Here is a 12,744-nt window from a genome sequence, read left to right on the forward strand (position 1 = left end):
TATTATCATTCCTACTTAAATGAGTTTGCAAAAATCAGCAATTCTAAAGAAATAATATGAGTCTTCTGTCGAATTTTTAAACTACCTCTTTATAAGAGCAGTATGTTTCCCATTATCTGTCCTAGATTTATGTCTTCTGAGTTTTGGTAATTTTTCTCCTAACATTTAAGTATGGTCATGTTCTTGATTGTATGTGCTTTGATCTTGCCTATCAGCCTTGTTTTCAGACTGGAAGCCTTTTCTTTTTTATGACAACTTGGCAGATCCAGGTTAGTACTTCCTGTGGCTCAGATCTGCCCAGTCCTCCATGGACCTGCTGGAGGTGGCCAGTCTGGGTGCCTCTCCTAGGCTGGGTTGCTCCACTGACCCAGGGACCTAAGGCTGCCCTCTTGTTGCCTCCACCTCCCTCCCCCAGTTATCACTAAAATCAATCTTAGTATCCATTTTCTTACCAGTCTAACTTAGAAACCCCTCTCCCCCTGAAATACATTAACTTTATTCTTGGGGACTGAAGGTATTTATTAAATGTTAAAATTAATCTCAACAACAATCCCAAGATAACATTACTATTTGTATTTCTCCAAAGCCTTTCTAATTTTACATTATCTTTTGTTTATTTACTTTAAACTGCCTTGGATAAGGCTTTGAAAATGTATAATTCCTTTAGTGGTTCCTTCTCTTAATGTTTGCTTATTTCTCTGCCACTAATCCCAACACTGTTCCTGCAATTAACAAGCTAATTATATATTCTTGTTTCATATAGGTACTTTATTCCCCCTCCTACATATATACTTATCTTCTATATATATATAAAAGGCTAATATGCTAAGTGGCCCTCCTACCGCGAGACCAGTCGCTAGGATGCGCACTGACCACACCAGGGGGCAGACGCTCAACACAGGATCTGCCAAGCTGCAGTGACTTGGCAGCAGCTGTTCTTGGGTGACACCCACCGAAACCAGAGAGGAGGGAGCCCAATTCCTTGCGGGGCCGCACGATTCCACCTTCAGCCATGGGTTATGTTGTTGCTGGGGTACTGTTGGCCCCGAATCTGGTTTACTGCACACTTGTGTTTGCATTCCACACCCTGTACAACAGCAACTTTGTAGAGTGCCCTCTCACATTCCAGGACCCCTTGGGGGATGTCATAGAGCTGTTTTAGCCGAATCCTGGCAGGCCAGGCCTAGGAACCCCACCTGCCAGAGGGACTGCAGCAGGTTAGCTCCAGGGTGCAGCCTTTCTCGCCCAGTCCCATCCCTCCAGTCACCTTCTAATTAATTTCCTTTCAATGTACATGAATCTGTGCACCAGGTCACTAGTATATTTATAATTCAGTTTTTAACCATAAACATAAATGATCTTAGTAGAAGGAATTAATTTCAAATTAGGGGGTTCTTTCTATGGCTTAGGTAGAAAGCTTGCAGAAAATTAATTTCATATCAGCATGTAGAAAGCTCTGTTCTTCCATCTCTGTTTATTTAGCAAGAAATCAGTTGTGTTTCTGCCTGATGTTGTCTTCCTCTAGAACTATTTGAACTTTTGTTCTTCAGTTCTCTCAAATAGGGATGCTTATTAGGTTAGTATTGAGAAATGTTAACACAAAACTGTATATTGGGTGACCAGCAGCAGAGTTTTAAGATCATATATATTGTTTTGTTAACAGAGACAAATGATTTTGGTTTTTCTACAGCTTTCCCAGGCAGCAGCCAGCATTGAGAACAGGGTACCCACTCCATCTTCAGTGGCCAGTGCTGAAACCAACTCCCAGCAGCCAGGACCAGAAATACCAATGCTGGAAATGAAGACTGAGGTCAAGACCGAGGACACCGAGCCAGATGCCAGTGAATCCAAGGGGGAACCTGCGTCTGCGGTAGGTGCCAGGGATCCATCATGGATGTACCTGCTTTTTGTTTTTTTGGTGTGACTTTTTATTTGTTTGTTTGTTTTGTTAATCCTCATTTGAGGATATTTTTTCCATTGAGGTTTTTATTTTTTATTTTATTTTTTTTTTTAGAGAGGTGAAAAGGAGGGGGAGAAACAAAGAGAAACATCTACGTGAGAGAGACATGTTGATTGGTTGCCTCCAGCATGCTGCAACCAGGGCCGTGATCAAGCCTTATGTGCCCTTGACCAGAACCGCATCTGTGACCCTTCAGTCCATGGGCCAATGCTCTAACCACTGAGCAACTGGCCAGGGCCTTGCTTTTTATTTTAATAACCTCTTTAATCTATTTGCTACTCAAACCCATAATCAAAAACAGATTGGTTATTTATTTTTAGATATAGGTATGGGTTTTTTTGTCTTGTTTTTTGTTGGGTTTTTTGCCAGAAATGAAGAGCACTAGCTTATATTTTACTTTTCTTTTTTTTTGAATACAAAGCATGGGGATGAGGGGACAATGGAGGGATAAGGACACATATATACTAGTAATACCTTAATAAGGAAAAAAAAAATACATGAACTAACAAAAAAAATGCAAAGCTTGGGAAAACACTTTTTTGGAAACCAGAGTTTTTCAAACAGAAATTGTAAAAATAATCTTTTATAGATTTCCTTTTAAAGAGCCCTAGCCGGTTTAGCTCAGCGGATAGAGCATTGATCTGTGGACTGAAGGGTCCCAGGTTTGATTCTGATCAAGGGCACATTGCCGGGGTTGCGGGCTCGATCCCCAGTTGGGGGCATGCAGGAGGCAGCAGATCAATGATTCTCTCTCATCATTGATATTTCTATCTCTCCCTCTCCCTTCCTTTCTGAAATCAATAAAAATATTTTAAGTAAATAAATAAATAAAGATACTGTGTATTCTTCCCCTCTTCATCCTCCTACTCCCTCCCTTTTGGCAACTGTCAGCTTATTCTCTATATCTGTGGGTCTGTTTGTGTTTTGTTTTATTTTTTTATTTATTTCATTTTTTAGATTCATGTATAAGTGAGATACTGTATTTATCCTTGTCTGGCTTATTTCACTTAGCAAATAACCTATAGGTCTGTCCATGTTGTCAGAAATGGCAAGATATCATTCTTTTTGTGTGTGTGTGTGTGTGTGTGTGTGTGTGTGTATAAAACACATATTATATATATCACATCTTTATCTATTTATCTGTTGATGGACATCTGGTTTACTTCCATATCTTAGTTCTTGTAAATAATTCTGCAGGGAACATACAGGGGCATATACTTTTTCAAATTAGTGTTTATAATTTCTTCAAATAAATACCCAGAAGTGGAATTGCTGGATCGTATGGTAGCTCTATTTTTAATTTTTAATTTTTTTTTTGAGGAAGCTCCACACTTTCTCATAGTGACTACACTAATTTATAATCCTACCAACAGTGTACAATGGTTCCCTTTTCTCCACATCCTCACCAATACTTGTTATTTGTTGATTTATTGATGGAAGCCATCTGACAGGTGTGAAGTGATATCTCATTGTGGTTTTAGTGTGCATTTTCCTGGCAATTAGTGATGTTGAGCATCTTTTCATGTCTATTGGCCATCTGTCTGTCCTCTTTAGAGAAATGGCTACTGAGGTTCTCTTCCCATTTTTAAACTGGATTACTAGTTTTTTCTTATTTTTTCTATTGTATCCCTTTGCTCGAGAAGATATATCCAAAAAGATATTGCTAAGATCTATGGCGAAGAATGTACTGCCTATGTTTTCTTCTAGGACTTTTATGGTTTCAGGTATAACATTTAAGTCTTTAATCCATTTTGAGTTTATTTTTATATATGATATAAGAAAGTGGTCCGATTTCATATTTTCCATTTATCTGTATAGTTTTGTCAGCACCACTTATTGAAGAAACTGTCTTTACCCAATTGTATATCCTTGCCCCCTTTGTCATAGATTAATTGACCTTATAAGCAAGGAATGTTTTCTGTATTCTCTATTCTATTCCATGAATCTGTATCTTTTTTTTTATGCCAGTATCATACTGTTTTGATTATTGTAGCTTTGTAGTATAGTTTGATATTAGGGAGCGTAATACCTCCTACTTTGTTCTTTCTCAGGATTTCTTTGGCTATTAAGAGTCCTTTGTAGTTCCATATAAATTTTAGGATTAGTTCTAATGCTGAGAAGAATGCCCTTGGTATTTTGATAGGGATTGCATAGGATCTGTATATTACTTTAGGTAGCAAGGACATTTTAACAATATTAATTCTTTCAGTCTATGAGCAAGGTATATCCTTCCATTTATTTGTATTGTTCAGTTACTTTCTTTGGTGTCTTACAGTTTTCAGAGTACAGGTCTTTCACCTCTTTGGGTAAATTTAATCCTAGATATTGGTGGTTAAAAGGAGACATATGTAATACTTTCAACAATAAATATTTTTTAAAAATTATTCCTAGATATTTAATACTTTTATTTTAATTTATAGATTTTTTAGAGAGTGAGAAGGAGACAGAAACAGAGACATGGATTTTGTTGTTGTTCTGCTTATCTCTGCATTCATTGCTTGCTTCTTGTATGTGCGCTGACCAGGGATTGAATCCTCAACCTTGGTGTAATAGGACAATGTTCTAACCCCGTGGTCGGCAAACTGCGGCTCGCAAGCCACATGTGGCTCTTTGGACCCTTGAGTGTGGCTCTTCCTAGGCCTTAGGAGTACCCTAATTAAGTTAATAACAATGTACCTACCTATATAGTTAAGTTTAAAAGTTTGACTCTCAAAAGAAATTTCAATCGTTGTACTGTTGATATTTGGCTCTGTTGACTAATAAGTTGGCCGACCACTGCTCTAACCAACAAAGCTATCTGGCCACGGTGGTGTTTTATAATTTTAATGCTGTTGTAAATGAGATAGTTTTCTTAATATCTTCTTCTGATCATCATTTTAGTATATAGAATTCTGAAGAGATTTCTGCATATTTATTCTGTGTCCTACAACTTTACTGAAGTCTTTTATTAGTTCTAACTGGGCCCAGTGCACGAATTTGTGCACCTTGAAAGGAACTGTGGGCCGCGAGGCTGCGGTGGGCACAGGGGTGGGTCTCAGTCCATCCTCCGAGCCCCCGCCCAGCTCCTCCCTCAGCAGCCCCTGGTCCCCTGCCTGCTGGCAGCCCCACTCCCACTACCACCTCTCCCACGTACTGACTCGCACCCTCTGACGGCACAGAGCAATTGGGGCCGGCACCAGCAGCAGGTGTGAGGGCTAGTGCCATCAGCAGGTGTGAGTGGCGGCTGTTGCCCCAATCGCCCCTCAAGAGCAGGGGGAGGTGGAGAAGCCCTCAGGGGCTATCAGGGCCAGCAGCCATCGCTCGCACCCACTGATGGTACAGAGCAATTGTTTCTAGCGCCATCAGTGGGTGTGAGCGGCGGCTCTAGCACCAGCTATGGGTGCGAATGGGGCTGATGCCAGCCATGGGTGCGAGAGGTGGCTGCCGGCCCCAATTGCCCCTCAGGAGCAGGGGGAGATGGAGAAGCCCTAAGGGGAGATTGTGGCTGGCAGCAGCCGCTCACACCCGCTGAGGCCGCCGAGTAATCAGGGCTAGTGCTGGGTGCCAGCAGCAGGTGCAAGCAGCGAGTCCAGCGCACCAGGCAGGACCACAATGCGCACGAGCAAATAATTTTCAGTAACCACCAGAGGCTTGCCCCAATGACAGCAACTGGCGCCCCACCTTGGTCTGGCACCCCCACTCACCTGCTCCACCATCCCACCGCGGCCAATGCCTACCATGTTCCACATGCCCCCGTGCCCCCCTGTGGTCAGTGCACGTCATAGCTTGTTCAGTTCCACCATTTGGTCTATTTGCATATTAGCCTTTTATTATATAGGATAGTTGAGTTTTACTTATTTTACAATTTGGATGCCTTTTATTTCTTTGTCTTGTCTGATTGCTGTAGCTAGGACTTCCCACATAATTTTGAATAGAAGACGTGGTAATGGGCATCCTTGTCTTGTTCCTGATCTTAGATAAAAATCCAGGACCAGATGGCATCTACCAAACATTCAAAGAAGAATTAAACCTATCCTTCTTAAACTTTTTTTTTTTTTAATTGAAGAGGAAGGAACACTCCCAAACTCATTTTATGAAGCCAGCATTACCCAGATACCAAAAGCAGATAAAAAGACATTACAAAAACAGGAAATTACAGGCCAATATACTTGAATATAGATGCAAAAATTCTCAACAAAATTTTAGCCAGCCTGATTCAACAATACATTAAAAGGACTATACACCATGATCAAGTGGGATTTATCCCAGGGATGGAAGGATGCTTCAACATTCATTAATGTGATACATCACAGTGACAAAATAAAGGATAAAAACGATATGATCATCTCAGTAGTTCAGAAAAGGCATTTGACAAAATTTAACATCCTTTTATGATATAAACTCTTCAATAAAGTAAATTTAGAAGAAATATCTCAGCATTATAAAGACAATATATGACAAGCCCACAACTAATAAACTTAGTGGTAAAAAGGTTTGTATTTTAAATGTTTGAATCATTCAGCAACTTTTTCATTGCCATTCTTTATTCATTTATAGTCCACAGAGTTACATACACAAGGGGTTTATTTGTTTACTAATTAAACTGTGGCAGAAGTTGAAAACTAGCAGACTGTGAGCTGAATCCAATCTATATAAAGTGTTGTTTGGCTCACAATATTTTTAAAAGTGGGAAATTATAAATTAGATTTTTGGATTTTCTTGAAAATGATAAGCTCTGTCAGTATTGTTCTTGAAATCCTCTGGCAGCAGTCTGGATGGGAGCACCAGCATGGCCTTTAGAGGGGACATGGACGCTCCAGTTTGCCAGATCTCCACAACTTCCTGCTATCTCAACCTCATCTCCTTGTTGCATTCAATTACTTTACTTGCCTGGCCTTCTGAGCAATTTGGTGTTTTGTTTTAATTTTTTAATATATTTTTATTGATTTTAGAAAGGAAGGGAGAGGGAGAGAGAGAGAAACATCAGTGATGAGACAGAATTACTGATCACCTGCCTCCTGCACGTCCCCACTGGGAATCAAGCCTGCACCCCAGGCATGTGGCCTAACCAGGAACCAAACTGTGACCTCCTGGTTCACAGGTTGATGATCAAACCACTGAGTCACGCTGGCTGGGCTTTTGAACTCTGCCCCAATTTTCCGAGAAAAATCTATATGTAAAACTACTGAGCGGGTGATGGTAGATATGTATATATGGAATACTTTAAGTACTGCAGCATATAAAATTTTAAAATTAGTACATAATTGTACTGGTACTATCTTACAGCAACTCAACTGACACCAAATGCTCTATTCCTTCTTGTGCAAGAGAAAGGAATGATAAATGCATCTGTGACCAGGAGAAGGTTTTAACAAACCCATAGATTTTTAAGAGCTTTCCAGTAACTCTGAGTTAGAATAAAGGTTTTTGATATCTATGTATCATTATTTATAATTTTATTTTTTCAAGATGATGGAGGAAGATCTACAAGGATCTTCTCAAGTTAAAGAAGAATCAGACCCAACAGAGCAGAAATCAGAACCAATGGAAGTGGATGAAAAGAAGCCAGAAGTAAAAGTAGAAGCTAAAGAGGAAGAAGAGAGCACGGCTAATGGTGCCACTTCCCAGTCAGCATCTCCTTCGCAGCCACGGAAAAAAAGTAAGTTGTGTTTTCTTGAACTTTTACTGAACTGTGCTGCTTTGCCATTGTGTTGTGATTCTACATTATGGATTAAAAGCTAAAGCAGAAATAGAATTTCATTTCCCCTTTTATCTGTTTTGCCTGCTATTCTCCATGTTGAAGTAATGACACCAAGCTGGACTCCTCCCTAAGAATCCACAGGTTCATGGCATAATAAGAAACAAGCCTTGGCTCTAGGGGGCAGTTCAGGGGTGCACAGCTGTCTTCTGAGATGTCCTGGCTATGGGACTGGAGTTCAAATTGCATCTGAGTCCTTGAGCAGGCCAAGGATCTTGGGCTTCACTCGGCAAGGCATGAACAACCACTGACGGATTCAAGCAGGAAAATGACCGAAGCCATGGTATTGGGGAAAATATCACCGTGGCAGCACACATGTAGGAACCTGTAGGTTTTTGCTGCTACAGATAAGTGCCCAAAGTAACAAGTGGGTGGAGTGGGACCCAGTGACCTAGTGCAGTAGGAGTGGGTGGGGGCAAATTAGTGAAGATACTTGGGTTCTGAGCTGTGTCGGGTGAGCCAGCCTCACAATGGATGTGATTTTTATTTTATTTTTTTATGTGATTTTTAAAAATCACTTTGAGAGGTGTCTAAAAAGTAAAGAAGGTAGCAGGGTGTCAGAAAATTGTCAGGTGACCCTTGGAAATGTGAGAACAGGCCTCAGAAGTTCAGGCCTGCAGGTGCTACATTTGGGAAAGATGGCAGAGAAATGTTAGCATCTATTGATGTACAGTTTTGCTGCTAGAAGGGACCCTGGAGATTATGGAGTACAGCAGTTCTCAAATTTTTGGTCTTAGACATCTCTGTACTCTAAAAATTGAGGACCCCAATGAGTTTTTGTCTGTATGGATTATCTATTGCTATCTACTCTATTAGAAATTAACACTGTTGGCTCAGTTTGGAATTTTGAAAATACTTAGTTTATTTTAAAAAAACCTATTACATAACACCCATAAATAATACATTTTATGAAAAACAATAATTAGTATAATGCCATTGTTTTTTACCATTTTGGGGGGCTAAAAGACAAAAGTGAACAAAGCTGCATTCTCATGTCTGCCCCTGCTTGTACTTTGTTGTATTACATTGTTTGGTTGAAGTACATGAGGTCCCATTCCAGATAGATAGTTGATAAAGGGAAGAATAACAGCCTTTTTAAAGAATTGTGATTTTCTTTTTTTTTTTCTTTTTTTTAATTAAATCTTTATTGTTCAGATTATTACATTTGTTCCTCTTTTTTTTCCCCCCATAACTCCCCTCCTCCCAGTTCCCGCCCCACCCTCCGCCCTCACTCCCCACCCACTGTCCTCATCCATAGGTGCACGATTTTTGTCCAGTCTCTTCCTGCATCTCCCACACCCCTTTCCCCCCCAGGAATAGTCAGTCCATTCCCTTTCTATGTCCCTGATTCTATTATAGTCAACAGTTCATTCTGTTCATCAGATTATTTATTCACTTGATTCTTAGATTCACTTGTTGATAGATGCATATTTGTTGTTCATAATTTGTATCTTTACCTTTTTCTTCCTCTTCCTCTTCTTAAAGGATACCTTTCAGCATTTCATATAATCCTGGTTTGGTGGTGATGAACTTCTTTAGCTTTTCCTTATCTGTGAAGCTCTTTATCTGACCTTCAATTCTGAATGATAGCTTTGCTGGATAAAGTAATCTTGGTTGTAGGTTCTTGGTATTCATCACCTTGAATATTTCTTGCCACTCCCTTCTGGCCTGCAAAGTTTCTGTTGAGAAATCAGCTGACAGTCGTATGGGTATTCCCTTGTAGGTAACTGAGTTTCTTTCTCTTGCTGTTTTTAAGATTCTCTCTTTATCTTTTGCTCTTGGCATTTTAATGATGATGTGTCTTGGTGTGGTCCTCTTTGGATTCCTTTTGTTTGGGGTTCTCCGCGCTTCTTGGACCTGTAAGTCCATTTCTTTCACCAGGTGGGGGAAGTTTTCTGTCATTATTTCTTCAAATAGGTTTTCAATATCTTGCTCTCTCTCATCTTCTGGCACCCCTATAATTCTGATGTTGGTACGCTTGAAGCTGTCCCAGAGGCTCCTTACACTATCCTCGCATTTTTGGATTCTTTTTTCATTTTGCTTTTCTGGTTGGGTGTTTTTTGCTTCTTCGCATTTCAAATCATTGACTTGATTCTTGCGCTCCTCTGGTCTGCTGTCGGGAGTCTGAATAATATTCGTTATTTCAGTCCATGTATGCTTAATTTCTAGTTGGTTCCCCAATATAAGATCGAGGGTCTCATTAGTTTTCTTGTAGATCTCATTAAGTTTATTGGCGGCTTCTAAACAGTTCTTGAGAGACCTTAAAAGTGTGGTTCTGAACTCTATATCTTCCATTGACAATTTTGTTCTGTTTCTTTGTCTCCGCATTTTGTTATGCTTCCTTGGTGCACCCCCTAGTGGTCTTTGTGCGCAGTCTTATAGTTAAATCTTGATTGTTGTAGCTAATTCCAGGGAGGGTTTGACCTCCAGGCCAAGTGGCTATGAGAATCAGCTGTGTCAGCAGTGAGAGAACTTCTGTCCTCTAGGGAGGTGCTAATCTAGCCTTTGCCTGAGGCTATCCGGCAAATGCCTCTGTGCAGGGCTTGGGCGGGGCGGGTCGCACAGGATCAACAGGGTGGGCTGGAGAGAGCAGTTATGGCGGCTCTCAGTCCTGTCCCCAGGGGCTCTGCCTCTCTGAGTCCCAGCACCCGCTGCAAAGCTCAGAGAGAAAGCTGCACTCGCTCTGACCGAAGCCAGACAGTCCCGCTTCTCCCGTTTGAGTCTGGGTCCCTAAAGACTCGCCCGGATCTGGAGCTCAGAGTCTGCGACTCCCTCCTGATTGGAAACGCCAACCGCGCCCTCCGCCGCCAGCCCGCTCCGCGCACTCCGCACCTCAGAATTTGACTTCAGCACTGCGCCTCCTCTGAGTGTCCGTATGCGTTTCTCTTTCCTCCTAGTTGTAGGACTTCCACTCAGCCAGCGTTCCTGTGGTTCTGGGTGATGTCCCTTCCGTTTTTTGGTTTCACTTTTGAAGTAGTTGTTCAAAGCAGCAAACTCCGGCGTTAACCTATGCCGCCATCTTGGTTCTCTCTGTCCTGAATTTTTTTTTAAAAAATATCTGATTTTCTTTTTTGATACTGCTACAACACTCAACAAGTCAAAGTTTCTTAAAGATTAGTTGTAGTGTGAAATATGAATCCTTAGCACTGAATTTTTCAAACTCTGACATTAGAGTTCATTTGTCTGTTTTGTGCTTTGAATTGATCCTTTGCCCTTTCATGATTTTCTTTATAACATGATCCTTTGGTCATCTAGAAATTTGGTTCACTGAATTATTCATATCTTCCTAATGTTAGCATACTTCACTGTACAATAATTTTTTAAATCACATTCATTAACATCACTATGAATCTCCTCAAAAAAGTTTTGTAAATTTCAAGCAGATATCAAGCTCATGTGGTAGATACAAATTTTTCCAAATTCTACTTTTTTATGAGAGTCCAGATTTTATCTTTGGCAAAAAATACAATCAGTTGTCCTTGAAATAACTCCCACTTTGCTCATTTTTGAGAAAATGTCTGCCACATACCCACTTCTGAATAACTGTAGCTTGTCTATCAATCATTCCAGTTTTATGTGTTTCATTAAAAAAAGAAGCAGTGACTTCAGCTTTCAATACTCGTACAAGTGCTTTCTCTCAAGACAAGCACTGCATGCAGTAGAAGTGCCTTACACCAACTTCCCGTTTGTTTGTTTTTCATATAGGGTAAAAGATGTGTAGCCAAGGGTTGAGGTTTAACGAAAGTAATAATTTTAACTGCTTCAGCAAGAATATTCTTAAGTGCAGCTGGCATTTTCCCGTGTGTGCACAGTGGCAGCAAAGATCATAGTGACTACTAAGTCAGGTTTGGTGAGGTTGCTGCCATGCTAGAAATTTTACTCCCCCCTGTTAGTGCCCCATCTGTGTGAAGGTTAACACGACATAAAAGGCAAATAACAACTTAGTGTTATTATGAAAGTTGTTTTATATTACATAAATAAATTTGATTTCACAGACCCCTAGAAAGGCCTAAAACAGTGCTGGAACTTTCTCTGCTCTCCATTACGATGTTCACCAGCCAAATGCAGCTCTTGAGTACTTAAGAAGTGACAAGTGTGACTAAAGAATTGAATTTTAAATTTTATTTAATATTAATTCATTTAGCTTTAAGTAGCCATATGTGGCTGGCAGCTCCCATATTAGCACAGTGCTCTTCATGGTACCCATGGTCCATGCTTCGAGGTTTACTGATGTGGTACACCCTGCTGATTGTATGGAAAAAGCACACCATACTCTAGTAGCAGAGAACTTATTTCAAATAAAGACACTAATTTGAAAATACTTTTCCTCTGCTTAAGTGGTAAACAAATGTGTGGTGAAGGCAGCTGTATACCAAAATCAGCTTTATGTAAGCCATGTCATTCTGCTACCTTTAGGGAGATGAGGTCTGGAGCAGGGTCAGCAAACTTTTCCTGTAAAGAGCCAGGCAATAGATATTTTAGGTTTTGTGTGTCATAAGGTCTCTGTTGCAGCTACGCAGCTAGTTTGTAGGATACAAATGTTTGATGAGACAACATCTCAGCAAATCAGCACACTTGTGTTCTAATAGATTTTTAATTTGGAGACTACAATTTGATGATGTAAATTTTTACCTATCAGGAAATATTTTTCTTTTTCTTCCCCAACCATTAAAAACAAAAATTATTCTTAGCTCACAGGCCTTCAGATTGGCCAATGGGTCAGAGTTTGCTGACCTCTAGTTTAGAAGAATGGGAAAAACCTCTTGATTAACTTAAGAACTACTCTCTTAGAAAGTTATTAAAAGAAAACAGAATAGAAGAAAGGAGTTCGCTGAGAGCAGGATGCCATGTTTCCAATGGGAATGTTCGCTGGAGAGCACTGAGCTGGGATAATCCATATGCTCGCTGATCTCCAGTAGCTGTCCCAGGTCTAAAGCAGCCAGGTGTTCCTTTTCCACAGGAGGTCAGTCAGGACACATGGGCAGTCTCTTTCTCTGATGGCAGTAAACTTCGGGAAACTTCTCAGAGCCATGATTTTCATCTCTCA

At 40.4% G+C, this 12,744-nt stretch overlaps 1 protein-coding gene across 11 annotated transcripts in view; it reads left to right on the forward strand.

The window, feature by feature from the left end:
* The window catches only part of LOC118656434 (CREB binding protein), a 179,614-nt gene that overhangs the window by 135,195 nt on the left and 31,675 nt on the right, over positions 1–12,744 (forward strand). For all 11 annotated transcript variants that reach the window (XM_036309774.1, XM_036309777.1, XM_036309775.1 and 8 more), the window contains 2 exons: positions 1,691–1,870; positions 7,409–7,598. In XM_036309774.1, the coding sequence (XP_036165667.1) occupies positions 1,691–1,870; positions 7,409–7,598 (370 nt within the window). The remainder of the gene's footprint in view (positions 1–1,690; positions 1,871–7,408; positions 7,599–12,744) is intronic.

This window comes from Myotis myotis, unplaced genomic scaffold (genome assembly GCF_014108235.1).
Source record: "Myotis myotis isolate mMyoMyo1 unplaced genomic scaffold, mMyoMyo1.p scaffold_m19_p_5, whole genome shotgun sequence".
Classification (NCBI taxonomy): domain Eukaryota; kingdom Metazoa; phylum Chordata; class Mammalia; order Chiroptera; family Vespertilionidae; genus Myotis; species Myotis myotis.